The sequence below is a fragment of the Phyllobates terribilis genome, unplaced genomic scaffold (assembly GCF_046119375.1).
Source record: "Phyllobates terribilis strain yellow unplaced genomic scaffold, ASM4611937v1 Scaffold_1__5_contigs__length_1240528914, whole genome shotgun sequence".
NCBI lineage: Eukaryota > Metazoa > Chordata > Amphibia > Anura > Dendrobatidae > Phyllobates > Phyllobates terribilis.
The window spans coordinates 1,135,223,057-1,135,236,654 of NW_027362761.1; the positions used below are offsets into that span (position 1 = coordinate 1,135,223,057).

Sequence of the window (13,598 nt, forward strand, 5' to 3'; positions counted from 1 at the left end):
TTGCCTGTCCTTAGCAGTGGTTTCCTAGCAGCTATTTTACCATGAAGGCCTGTTGCACAAAGTCTCCTCTTAACAGTTGTTGTAGAGATGTGTCTGCTGCTAGAACTCTGTGTGTATTGACCTGGCCTCTTATCTGAGCTGCTGTTAACCTGCGATTTCTGAGGCTGGTGACTTGGATAAACTTATCCTCAGAAGCAGAGGTGACTCTTGGTCTTCCTTTCCTGGGGCGGTACTCATGTGAGCCAGTTTTTTTGTAGCGCTTGATGGTTTTTGCAACTGCACTTGGGGACACATTCAAAGTTTGCTCAATTTTTCGGACTGACTGACCTTCATTTCTTAAAGTAATGGTGGCCACTCGTTTTTCTTTACTTAGCTGCTTTTTTCTAGCCATAATACAAATTCTAACAGTCTATTCAGTAGGACTATCAGCTGTGTATCTGCCTGACTTCTGCAGAACACAACTGATGGTCCCAATCCCATTTATAAGGCAAGAAATCCCACTTATTAAACCTGACAGGGCAGATCTGTGAAGTGAAAGCCATTTCCGGTGACTACCTTTTGAAGCTCATCAAGAGAATGCCAAGAGTGTGCAAAGCAGTCATCAAAGCAAAAGAACCTAGAATATAAGACATATTTTCAGTTATTTCACACTTTTTGTTAAGTATATAATTCCACATGTGTTAATTCATAGTTTTGATGCCTTCAGTGTGAATGTACAATTTTCATAGTCATGAAAATACAGAAAAATCTTTAAATGAGAAGGTGTGTCCAAACTTTTGGTCTGTACTGTACTTGTGTGTGTATATATATATATTTTTTTAATAAACTCCCTTAATAGGCTACCAGCGGCCAAAATAAACCTAGTAACTACGCCGCTTTTTCTTGCTATAATACTGCCTGGTACTCAGCTCTTTATAGTTTTTAATGTAATTGAAAGTGACTGTGTGAGACCAACTGTGTAGATAAAACTGCAAAGGGAATGAGTATAGCAGGAACGGGTAATGTCTTTGTTATCTGCACTGATTCAGACTCTAGAAAAAGCTATTTCCTCAATACACTGGCAGATAATTTGCATTTAGGATAATCTACCAGTAAAACTTCCAAAAGTGCGAATTTCTCTTAAAAAAAAAAAAAAAAAAAAGTTATATATCACGTTACTGTGCCTGGGGTCAACCAGGATTTATGCTCATTCTAAAATGTACGTCTCTTATCAATGGGCTGTGTCTGGTATTGCAAGTGAATTGGGCTGAACAGGGACACAAGTGCCACTCAGACTATTACTATTTTATAAGAGGGCACCCAGGGCATTGTGATATTATAAGGAAGCACTTGGGGTATTGTTACTTTTTTAAGGGTGTACTCACAGCAAAATTAGTTTACAAGTGGACATTTGGGACATAAGTACTTTATAAGGGGACACAAGGCTCATTACTATTTTTTAAAGGGCTTTCTACGTTTTTGAAAATTGCTAAAATATGAACATTTTGCATCTGTCTCCTGATGTACATAACAGAGACTGTATCATAGGTTTCACTCTGCTCAGATTTTTGCAGTAGTAGTGTGCCATAGATTTCACTGGTTTTGGCAAATGATGAAGGAATTTCATACCTTATATCCTAGTGGCCTCATTTAATAACCCTAATAATTGAAATTATCCAAGTATACAATTCTTCCGAGAAAAATGTTCGTCTTTCTTTGTTATTCCATCTTCAGCCCTCGTAAAACAAGCATCAGAGTGGTTCTGGGACAGCAATTCTTCAATAAGACGTCGGACGTCACCCAGATGTTTGAAATCGACAGATATATTTTTTATCCTGAATATTCAGTGTTTAAGCGCAATGAACATGACATTGGTGAGTGACAATACCTTACATATCACAAGGGTATTACTTGTTGTCGAGGCAGTGATGTAGTTACAGTATAGAGGTTGTAGAAGTATCAGTCACACTTCCGCACTGGTGCCTGAGGGTGCCCACCACCCAAGGACCCCTCTACCCCATAAGAAGACACCAGTGCTGAAAATGGCCCATGGTAGGTGGGGCCATGGTACAGATTTTGCATTGTAGGGAGCTTTACGTTCCACCCATGTTTCTAGATAACCTCAATTGGAAACATGAGAACATTGAGAAAGAGGTAAATGGCCAGATGGCTGACCAACACCGATGATCATAGATGATCATAGAAACTGCTGCTTCCTCCTCAAAGAAATGACCATCAGAAGCTTCACTTCATGACACATTTTTATGTGTCCATCCTTGTAAATGGTGTGTCCTTGGCACACACTTAAGGCCGGAGATACTCTTTGATTGTATGTATTTTCTGATTTGTTTCTGCCAGGGTTAATGGCTCATACTATGTTTCTCTGGCTTCCATTTTTTTTCCAGTGTTAATAAAATTGAAAAAAAAAGATGGACAGTGTGCAAAGAAGACGCCATTTATCCAGACGATCTGTCTACCGGAAGACGGTATCACATTTGAGGAAGGGTATATGTGTGATATATCTGGATGGGGTCGTATGAATGAAGGTAAAGTACATTACTCTGAATTTTGTCAACAATAATGAGGTCCTGCTTTATCATCCTCAGACTGCATAGAACTGAGCTCCCTCAACTTTTTGTACCTTGTGCTCCAAATTCCACTTCCATTAATAGTCCAGAACCTCACTGAACTCAAAAATAGAGGACGGACATATTAAATGTGTAAAGACAAGAAATATTATATTAGCAAAGATTTGTATAGGTACAAATCTTCTATCCTCCCCAAAATGGCACAAAAAATATATAGACCCCAATTTATCATTGCCTTTGCGCCTGTTTTTTGTCTAGTTTTGTGTGTTTTACATGTTTTTTGTTTACACCCAATTAATTATTCCATTTATACCTTTTTTGAAGTCTGTTTTATGTGCTCGCCTGTTTTTTTGTTTTCCGCTTTTCCGCTATTTAACTATTCCAGATGTTTTCGTCTAATTCATCAATTGCGACTTTTTAAATATTTGGCACAACTTCCCTCCAGTTCCCCCTCTGTTGTATTTCAGAGTAGGTCAGCATTTTTACACATTTTTTGAGACTTTTCATACCAAAAGTCACAAAAGCAGCTCAAGAGAGGTAGAAACTCCATTTTTGCCTTTCTGCCAAATTCATGAAGCGTGTACATAATTTTGATGAATTTTGTGGCAAAGCCAGCAACTTATACCATAAGAAAAAAAGGAAAGTGATTTTAAACCCCCCATACATGATGAAGTAGGGCCATAGTGCCATTTATCTAAACTAATAGTAGCTGCTATGAATACAGTGGACTCATACTTAGTGGTCCACTGTGTTCATTCCCATTGTGAACCCTCTGTATTGTTTCTTCTATGAGCCAAAAACTTTTTTTGTGTTGTTTGGACTAAGAAGAGTGGATATGTCTCCATATTATGCTGCTGGTACATATGGAGGAATAGTATTGAAACAAATTCTCTTTTAGGTCATCATGTTGGGCGGTTGGTAGTTGTATGAGATATTGTCGCTGTGGTCAAAGTCGTGTATGGACTCAGGGCTCATATGTTAAGCTACATCGCTAGGGGCCATGAGCCATACTGTAATGCTTAAAAGTTTTTGAAGCCTTCAGAATTTACCATATTTCTACATGAATTTGACCTAAATGTACATTAAGTTCATACAAGTCCTAAAAGTAGATAAAGAGAACTGAATCAAACAAATGAGTCAAAAATATTAGACTTTGTCATTTTTTAAATGAGGAAAATTATCCGATATTACATGTTCTGTGAGTGGCAAAAAATATGTGAACCTTTAGAATTAACAGAAAATTTGAAGGTTAAATTAGAGTTTGGTGTTTTCCACCAACAGGATGACAATCAGGCGTGAGTGGGCGACCTGTTTTATTTAAGGAACAGAGATGTATCAACGTCTGTGGAATGATACAGTATTCCAGTATATAGGAATATTACTGATCTTCTTCTACGACAATCAAGATGGCACCGCTTGGGATCTACAGTAGTTACCCGGCTGCCATCGCAACCCATCTGCTCCCGGACATCTTATCTCTGGAGAAGATGAAGCAATAAGAGCTGTCATGATCGTGAAAAGCAGAGCCAGTCTTGTCTACATGGTATTGTATCATAGTCTCATTAGGTCAAAGAAACTGTGCTGCAATACCAGACTCAACACATGGACAGGTGTGGCGCTGTTTTTGGAAAGACGCATCCAGTTATTTTTTTTTATTCTGGACAACCATTTTAAAGAGTATTTCCCCCAAAAATATAAAAAATATAAATTATTTGTCTTCAAGTTTCCTTTTCTACAGTTTGTGAAATTTGTAAATATGTGCTTTAATGATTATAGATGCTTTACAAGTGAACAAGATTCAGGTACAGAATGTGTCATTTTATTTCCAGAGTAAATTGCAGTCATCCAGATTTGTGCTGCTCCTAAATGTCAGCGTGCCACTGCAGGCATTTTCTAAGTGCTGCATTTTTGATAATAAAGGGGCAGAAAAGGATTCCCACTGGACTTCTTGACCGGTGAAAGGATTCCTCATTAGACATGCTCGGCTTCTGAAGGATGAGAGTCGCCTCTTTCATTGCGCAGCGTGAATGATACACATATTTACTTTCATGGATACAAGACTTTACTGATGGAATGAAAACAGCTCCCTGCTGTAAGTGTACGGAGGGCCGATTGGTAAAATAACCAGAGGACCTTGATGCCTATTCTGTAATGTATTGTGATCTACCTGTTCAACCGCTGAAATTGTTGCTGGTTTTTACGATGTAGGGAAAGAAGAGTATCCGCATAATAGTGCATTATATAGTGCCGCCATGTAATGCTTGTATAGAGAATACATAGTGCCATAAAGTGAACAGATAATAGTTCCACAAACTCAGCACAGTGTCATATAGTGTCCAAATAACAGTGCCATAGACAGCTGACATAGTAGCTCCATAATATATCTGATTGAAACTTTCTTAACCCTCCCTAAGTCTCATTTACAGAATTGCATTGTCAATTTTAGATGCAACGGATTATGCCAGTGTTCTACAAGAAGCCATAGTGCCCATCGTGTCTGATAATAAATGCAGCAGTCCTGAAGTCTACGGCTCTGAAATCAGCGATAACATGTTTTGTGCCGGATATTTTGATTGTGACGTAGATGCCTGCCAGGTGAGGTCCCCAACTTTTTAGGTAAAAGGGACAACTTGGTCTACGTATGATTCTCATCTGCAGTCCTCTCATTATGATCATTGGCCAAAGATTGATGGTTCATCCTTATTCCTATTATATACAGTACAGACCAAAAGTTTGGACACACCTTCTCATTTAACGATTTTTCTGTATTTTCTTGGCTATGAAAATTGTACATTCACACTGAAGGCATCAAAACTATGAAATAACACATGTGGAATTATATACTTAACAAAAAAGTGTGAAACAACTGAAAATATGTCTTATATTCTAGGTTCTTCAAAGTAGCCACCTTTTGCTTTGATGACTGCTTTGCACACTCTTGGGATTCTCTTGATGAGCTTCAAGAGGTAGTCACCGGAAATGGTCTTCCAACAATCTTGAAGGAGTTCCCAGAGATGCTTAGCACTTGTTGGCCCTTTTGCCTTCACTCTGCGGTCCAGCTCACCCCAAACCATCTCGATTGGGTTCAGGTCTGGTGACTGTGGAGGCCAGGTCATCTGGCGTAGCACCCCATCACTCTCCTTGGTCAAATAGCCCTTACACAGCCTGGAGGTGTGTTTGGGGTCATTGTTCTGTTGAAAAATAAATGATGGTCCAACTAAACGCAAACCGGATGGAATAGCATGCCGCTGCAAGATGCTCTGGTAGCCATGCTGGTTCAGTATGCCTTCAATTTTGAATAAATCCCCAACAGTGTCACCAGCAAAGCACCCCCACACCATCACACCTCCTCCTCCAAGCTTCACGGTGGGAACCAGGCATGTAGAGTCCATCCGTTCACCTTTTCTGCGTCGCACAAAGACACGGTGGTTGGAACCAAAGATCTCAAATTTGGACTCATCAGACCAAAGCACAGATTTCCACTGGTCTAATGTCCATTCCTTGTGTTCTTTAGCCCAAACAAGTCTCTTCTGCTTGTTGCCTGTCCTTAGCAGTGGTTTCCTATCAGCTATTTTACCATGAAGACCTGCTGCACAAAGTCTCCTCATAACAGTTGTTGAAGAGATGTGTCTGCTGCTAGAACTCTGTGTGGCATTGTCCTGGTCTCTAATCTGAGCTGCTGTTAACCTGCTATTTCTGAGGCTGGTGACTCGGATAAACTTATCCTCAGAAGCAGAGGTGACTCTTGGTCTTCCTTTCCTGGGGCGGTCCTCATGTGAGCTAGTTTCTTTGTAGCGCTTGATGGTTTTTGCAACTACACTTGGGGACACTTTCAAAGTTTTCCCAATTTTTGGGACTGACTGACCTTCATTTCTTAAAGTAATGATGGGCACTCGTTTTTCTTTACTTAGCTGCTTTTTTCTTGCCATAATACAAATTCTAACCGTCTATTCAGTAGGACTATCAGCTGTGTATCCACCAGACTTCTGCACAACACAACTAATGGTCCCAACTCCATTGATAAGGCAAGAAATCCCACTTATTAAACCTGACAGGGCACACCTGTGAAGTGAAAACCATTTCCGGTGACTACCTCTTGAAGCTCATCAAGAGAATGCCAAGAGTGTGCAAAGCAGTCATCAAAGCAAAAGGTGGCTACTTTGAATAACCTAGAATATAAGACATATTTTCAGTTGTTTCGCACTTTTTGGTTAAGTATATAATTCCACATGTGTTACTTCATAGATTTGATGCCTTCAGTGTGAATGTACAATTTTCATAGTCATGAAAATACAGAAAAATCTTTAAATGAGAAGGTGTGTCCAAACTTTTGGTCTGCACTGTATATATATAAATGTATATACATACTGTATATATATACTGTATATATATATATATATATATATATATATATATATATATATATATATATCACAGAGCAGGTGCATTTATACGGAGACTTGATTACACACAGGTGGATTCTATTTATCATTACCAGTCATTTAGGAGAACATTGGATCATTCAGAGATCCTCACTGAACTTCTGGAGTGAGTTTGCTGCACTGAAAGTAAAGGGGCCGAATAATATTGCACGCCCCACTTTTCAATTTTTAATTTTTTTAAAAAGTTTAAAATGTCCAATTAATTTCGTTCCACTTCACGATGGTGTCCCACTTGATGTTGATTCTTCCCCCCAAAAAATTGAATTGTATATCTTTATGTTTGAATCCAGAAATGTGGCAAAAGGTAGAAAAGCTCAAGGGGGCCAAATACTTTCACAATGCACTGTATATATAATATATATATATATATATATATATATATAATTATATAAGTCTTTGCCCCCTTCCTGATTTCTTATTCTTTTGCATGTTGTCACACTTAAATGTTTCAGATAACAAAACAAATTAATATATTAGACAAAGATAACACAAGTAAACACAAAACGCAGTTTTTAAATCAAGGTCTTTATTATTAAGGGAAAAATAAATTCAAACCTACAGGGCCATGTGTGAAAAAGTCATTGCCATCCCCCACTTACAACATAAATTAACTGTGGTTTATCAAATCTTTGGGAAGCTGAGTTCAATTTCCCTAGCCACACACAGGTCTTGTTACTGCCACACCTGTTCTCAATCAACAAATCACTTAAATAGGACCTGCATGACAAAGTGAAGTAGACCAAGAGATCCTCAAAAGGTAGGCATCATGCTGCAATTCAAAGAAATTCAGGAACAAATGAGAAACAAAGTAATTGACATCTATTAGTCTGGAAAAAAGCCAGTTATAAAGCCATTTCTAAAGCTTTGGGACTCCAGCAAACCACAGTGAGAGCCATGATCCACAAATGGTGAAAACATGGAACATGGGTGAACCTTCCCAGGTCTGGACGACTGACCAAAATGACCCCAAGAGCGCAGCAACGACTTATCCAAGAGGTCACAAAAGACCCCACAACAACATCCAAAGAACTGTTGGCCTCACTTGCCTCAGTTAAGGTCAGTGTTCATGACTCCACCATAAGAAAGAGACTGGGCAAAAATGGCATGCATGGCGACTGGGCAAAAATGGCATGCATGGCAGAGTTCCAAGGCAAAAATCACTGCTGAGCAAAAAGAACATAAAGGCTCTTCTCAGTTTTGCCAGAAAACATCTTGATGATCGCCAAGAGTTTTGGGAGAATACTGAAGAGACAAAAGTTCAACTTCTTGGAAGGTGAATGTCCCAGTACATCTGGCGTAGAAGTAACACAGCATTTCAGAAAATGAACATCATACCAACAGTAAAATATGGTGGTTGTAGCGTGATGGTCTGAGGCTGTTTTGCTGCTTCAGAACCTGGAAGACTTGCTGTGGTAAATGGAGCCATTAATTCTGCTGTCTACCAAAAAATCCTGAAGGAGAATGTCCAGCCATCTGTTCGTGACTTCAAGATGAAGCGCACTTGGGTTATGCAGCAGGACAATGATCCAAAACACACCAGCAAGTCTGATCATACCACATCTCCTGGGCTGAGGAGAAAGCAAGAGAGGGTATACAGACATTTCAGCAGGGGATCGCAAATGCTGCTTTCTGTGAGGTAAAATATATTTAAAAGCAGACAGTGAAATGTTTTACCTCACAGAAAGAATCAGCTGTGACCCCCTGCTGTAATGTCTGTATACACTTTTGTATTCCCCCCTGCCCAGGAGCTGTGGTATGATCAGACCATGTTCCTGCATGGTCAGACACAGCCATTACACAGTACACAGCAGGGGCACATTTATAAGATTATCTCAGCACAGGAACATTTTATTTAACACATCCAATTGTGGAACTTATTATTATTCCAAGATCTATTGATTAAAATGTACTTTCCTTTGTGGAAAAACCCCTTTAAGGAGTTAGCAGCGGGCAGAGCTCGGCTCCACATGCTGCTGTTAGAGGCAGATGATGTGTAAAATTGTGTAAAATAGCCATTATCTGATGGAAATGGGGGAGGCTCAACCTCTGAACCCGCTCCATACACCTGTTACGACATGCACCATAGATGGAGGATTTTGTGATGGGATGAAATAGCAAATTCTGTTCCCATCAAATTAATTGAATTTGAAAGCAAACCTGCTGAATAGGTATTTTGACAGATGCGCATTGGTTTTTTTTTCTTACCTCAACCACCCCCAGTGATCATCTGTAATATGTAAGGAAACCTGGCAGTGGTAGATTTCCCTGCAGCGCCATCATGTGGGGAATTAATGAGGTTGACCACTTGAAAATAAATAGTTAAATATCTTTAGATGTGTACAATACAATCTACAATATACTAGAAACGGGCCTAATTTCCAAATATCAGGGTTGGAGTTGGCATGTGACTGGAGCTGTGTGTGACGGGGCTGGCTGACTGCCTCATTTCAATAGCTATGCCCATCCCCTTCTCTGCCTATGCTTCAGTCATGGCAGAAAAGGCGGCTGGTTTAGTTTTTGAAAAGAACCAGTCTGGAAACTCACCTCACATACTGCAATGATGATGTGCCGATGCAACCGTGCATGTTGATGGGTGGTCATGACAGCTAGGGGGCTAATAAAGGACCCCATGTCTTCCATTTTAGCTGATTCTATTAAGCCATGCCACAAAAGAATAATATAATGCAATCCAAAAGTAAAATGGATGCAATAACACTGTACATGCACTTTCGACATACAAAAAATCAGCCCTGACTCAGCTCCATCAGAAGAATAAAAAAGATTGAGTCTCAGATTATGGCCACACAAACCAAACTTTTTTAATACAATAAAAAAAGTTTTTTAAAGGTAGTAAAGTTTATTTACCCAAAATTTTTCGATTGCACTTCAGATTATTTTTTTCTGTTTTCCAAAATATTATATGGTAAATGGTGTAATTAAAAACCCCGCAAATCATCCCACTAAAGAAAAACCCTGATATGGCTATGTCTTCAGAAAAAAATAAAAAAAATATGGCAGGGATGAAAAAACAAAAACTGGTCATGGCGGGAAGTGGCAATTCACATCAATGGTTTGTAATGCAGGACAGAACAGCTTCACCTTTTTCATGGTCTTCATCTCTTGCCCAGAACAGAGAGCGATTACAGAGGACCCCTCTCCATTAATGCAGAATTTTCCATCATATTATATGAGTGGGGTTTCTAAATTTTTATAATATATTTATATGGTTTTAGGAAGTCAAGTTATATAATTTTATGACTTTCTATTTTTTATTTCAGGGTGACTCAGGAGGGCCACTGGCTTGTCAGCGGGATAAGATCTCTTACCTGTATGGAATTGTCAGCTGGGGTGATGGATGCGGAAGGCTCAATAAGCCCGGAGTGTATACAAAAGTGTCTAACTATGTTCAGTGGATCAATAACAAAATCATGCCCAAAAAAACTGATAAGAAACGATAATTGTGCTTTTCCTGAGGTTCAAAATAAAGATACAAAACTTAAAGTTTTTTAAAAAATATATAATATTGCAATGAATGAGAGAAGCGATGATTTCAAGCTCCCAGTGCAAGGGACCCCCCCAACTAACGTGCATCAATGTTTTGGTCTGTGAGGATGTGGACTATCCCGTCCCTTCCCTGAAGACAACCACCGTATGCATATGTGTAATGTAAACAGTGTTATGCGTTTTATGCATTTAATGAGTATGTGTATAATTCATATATAATATGTTGTGGTAATGTATAGAATAGCGGGGCAAATGCGGAAACCCCATGATAGTGTATAAAGATAATTGTTTCCTAGATAAAAGTGAACCTGAATTATTAATAATAGATTGCAGAGATAGGAAATAGATAAGGAATAGTTAATGTTAGGGACAAGCCCACAGATGGGAGGGGAATAGTGTTAATAAAAGGAGAGGTACTTCCTGGATATGTGTGGTTAGAAGTAGTGGAAGGTTTAAGCAAGTTGTTTGTGGAGTTTAAGTGCAGTGGGCTGCTAGGGCCAATCTGAGCCTATCACTCTGGGCAGTGGATTACCATACAACTACTCCATCCGGATCCATTTGTCGAGCCCAGGACCTCGACATTGACGCCAGGGCCATCAGGCACATCACACCTGCAGGCTTGCAGTGAAAGATGGACACGGATCCTCAAAGGTGGAGGATGATGGAATCCAGGTGCACTGCCATCGGTGAAGAGGATTCCCTAGAGATAGTGAAGACAGCACGAGAAGGGACGCTTTATCGTGAATGAGTGCTAGGGCTAAAGTTAAGTCCGATACCTGAGGGAAAGACTGTAACCTGTTGTGCTCTATCCCACATGCTCCACTGTAATGACTGTGAATGGTTTAATAAAAGTTTGACTGTAGAAAAATACCTGGTGTCCCCTGGTTTGTGTGCGGCGGTTCCGGAGGATGGAAACCTGGAGTCAGCGGAGGCCTGTGGCCCACAAGTAAGTGTGATGCACCCCATACCTAACAGCACATTGGGGATGGGACACGATTTTCCTGTAGGGTGCCAGAACGTGCAGAAGTTACCGCAGCTCGCACACGACTGCCTTGCTTGGGCACCTTACAGGTCTAAGGAAGATAAGACTTTGGGAAGAGTCCTGTCTGAATGGATCAGATGTTGAGCATGCAAACCTCTGCTTATTTTTTTTTTTTGTGGAATTGCCAGAGATACTGTGCTCTACCAGAAATCTCATACATTAATTTTTAGGTATGATTGCTGGGACCCATATGATCGCTAGAATAGAGATCCAAAGTCTGCTGCTCACCCTTACTCTGGTCTTGCTGCACTTAGCTGTCTTTGTCAGTCTGAGACCCATGTACAACCCCTGGCAAAAATTATGGAATCACCGGGCTCGGAGGATGTTCATTCGGTTGTTTAATGTTGTTGAAAAAAAGCAGATCACAGACATGGCACAAAACTAAAGTCATTTCAAATGGCAACTTTAGGGCTTTAAGAAACACTAAAAGAAATCAAGATAAAAAATGGGGTTCTCAGTAAGGGTAATTTTTTTCAGACCAAGCAGAGGGAAAAAATTATGGAATCACTCAATTCTGAGGAAAAAATTATGGAGTCATGAAAAAGAAACACACAAAAGAACACTCCAATACATCACTAGTATTTTGTTACACCACCTCCGTCTTTAATAACAGCTTGCAGTCTCTGAGGCATTGAATTAATGAGTGACAAACAGTACTCTTCATTAATCTGGCTCCAACTTTCTCTGATTGCTGTTGCCAGATCAGCTTTGCAGGTTGGAGCCTTGTCATGGACCATTTTCTTTAACTTCCACCAGAGATTTTTAATTGGATTGAGATCCGGACTATTTGCAGGCCATGACATTGACCTTATGTGTGTTCTTTTCATGCAGTCATCTTTATACATGTCATTGGAACAGCACCAAACAAAAGTTCCAGCATCATCACCTTGCCCAATGCGGATTCGCAATTCATCACTAAATATGACTTTCATCCAGTCATCCACAGTCCACGATTGCTTTTCCTTAGCCCATTCTAACCTTGTTTTTTTCTGTTTAGGTGTTAATGATGGCTTTTGTTTAGCTCTTCTGTATGTAAATCCCATTTCCTTTAGGCAGTTTCTTACAGTTTGGTCACAGACATTGACTCCAGTTTCCTCCCATTCATTCCTCATTTGTTTTGTTGTGCATTTCCTGTTTTGGAGACATATTGCTTTAAGTTTCCGGTCTTGACGCTTTGATGTCTTCCTTGGTCTACAAGTATGTTTGCCTTTAACAACCTTCCCATGTTGTTTGTATTTGGTCCAGATTTTAGACACAGCTGACTGTGAACAACCAACATCTTTTGCAACATTGCGTGATGATTTACCTTCTTTTAAGAGTTTGATAATCCTCTCCTTTGTTTCAATTGACATCTCTCGTGTTGGAGCTATGATTCATGTCAGTCCACTTGGTGCAACAGCTCTCCAAGGTGTTATCACTCCCTTTTAGATGCTGACTAACGAACAGATCTAATTTGATGCAGGTGTTAGTTTTGGAAATGAAAATTTACAGGGTGATTCCATAATTTTTTCCTCAGAATTCAGTGATTCCATAATTTTTTCCCTCTGCTTGGTCTGAAAAAAAATTACCCTTACTGAGTATCACATTTTTTATCTTGATTTCTTTTAGTGTTTCTTAAAGCCATAAAGTTGCCATTTGAAATGACTTTAGTTTTGTGCCATGTCTGTGATCTGCTTTTTTTCAACAACATTAAACAACTAAATGAACATCCTCCGAGCCCGGTGATTCCATAATTTTTGCCAGGGGTTGTAGTATCATACAAGTCTTCCACACAGTAGAAGGACCATAAACTAGGGACGCCCATTGTAGTGACTGGTGGGTGACCCAGCCGTAGGACCTCTAGTTGTCATATATATCACTTATCTTGTGGATATACAGTATGTTCACACCTGAGGGTTTCGCTATGAACTTTCTGTCTGGACTTGCGAGCGAAAAGTCCACAGCTTATTACAGTAGAAGCAAAGTGGATGAGATGTTTCAAAATTTCAGCCACTCTCTGTGGAAAAAATAAGCACCAGAAATTGATTTGCAGTGTGGATGTGA

At 39.6% G+C, this 13,598-nt stretch overlaps 1 protein-coding gene across 1 annotated transcript in view; it reads left to right on the forward strand.

The window, feature by feature from the left end:
- HGFAC (HGF activator) overlaps positions 1-11,383 on the forward strand; it is a 135,006-nt gene extending 123,623 nt beyond the window's left edge. The window contains exons 11-14 of the mRNA XM_073647610.1: positions 1,714-1,853; positions 2,385-2,525; positions 5,014-5,162; positions 10,288-11,383. Coding sequence (XP_073503711.1) covers positions 1,714-1,853; positions 2,385-2,525; positions 5,014-5,162; positions 10,288-10,467 — 610 coding nt within the window. The 3' untranslated portion in view covers positions 10,468-11,383. The remainder of the gene's footprint in view (positions 1-1,713; positions 1,854-2,384; positions 2,526-5,013; positions 5,163-10,287) is intronic.
- The last annotated feature ends 2,215 nt before the right edge of the window (positions 11,384-13,598 follow it).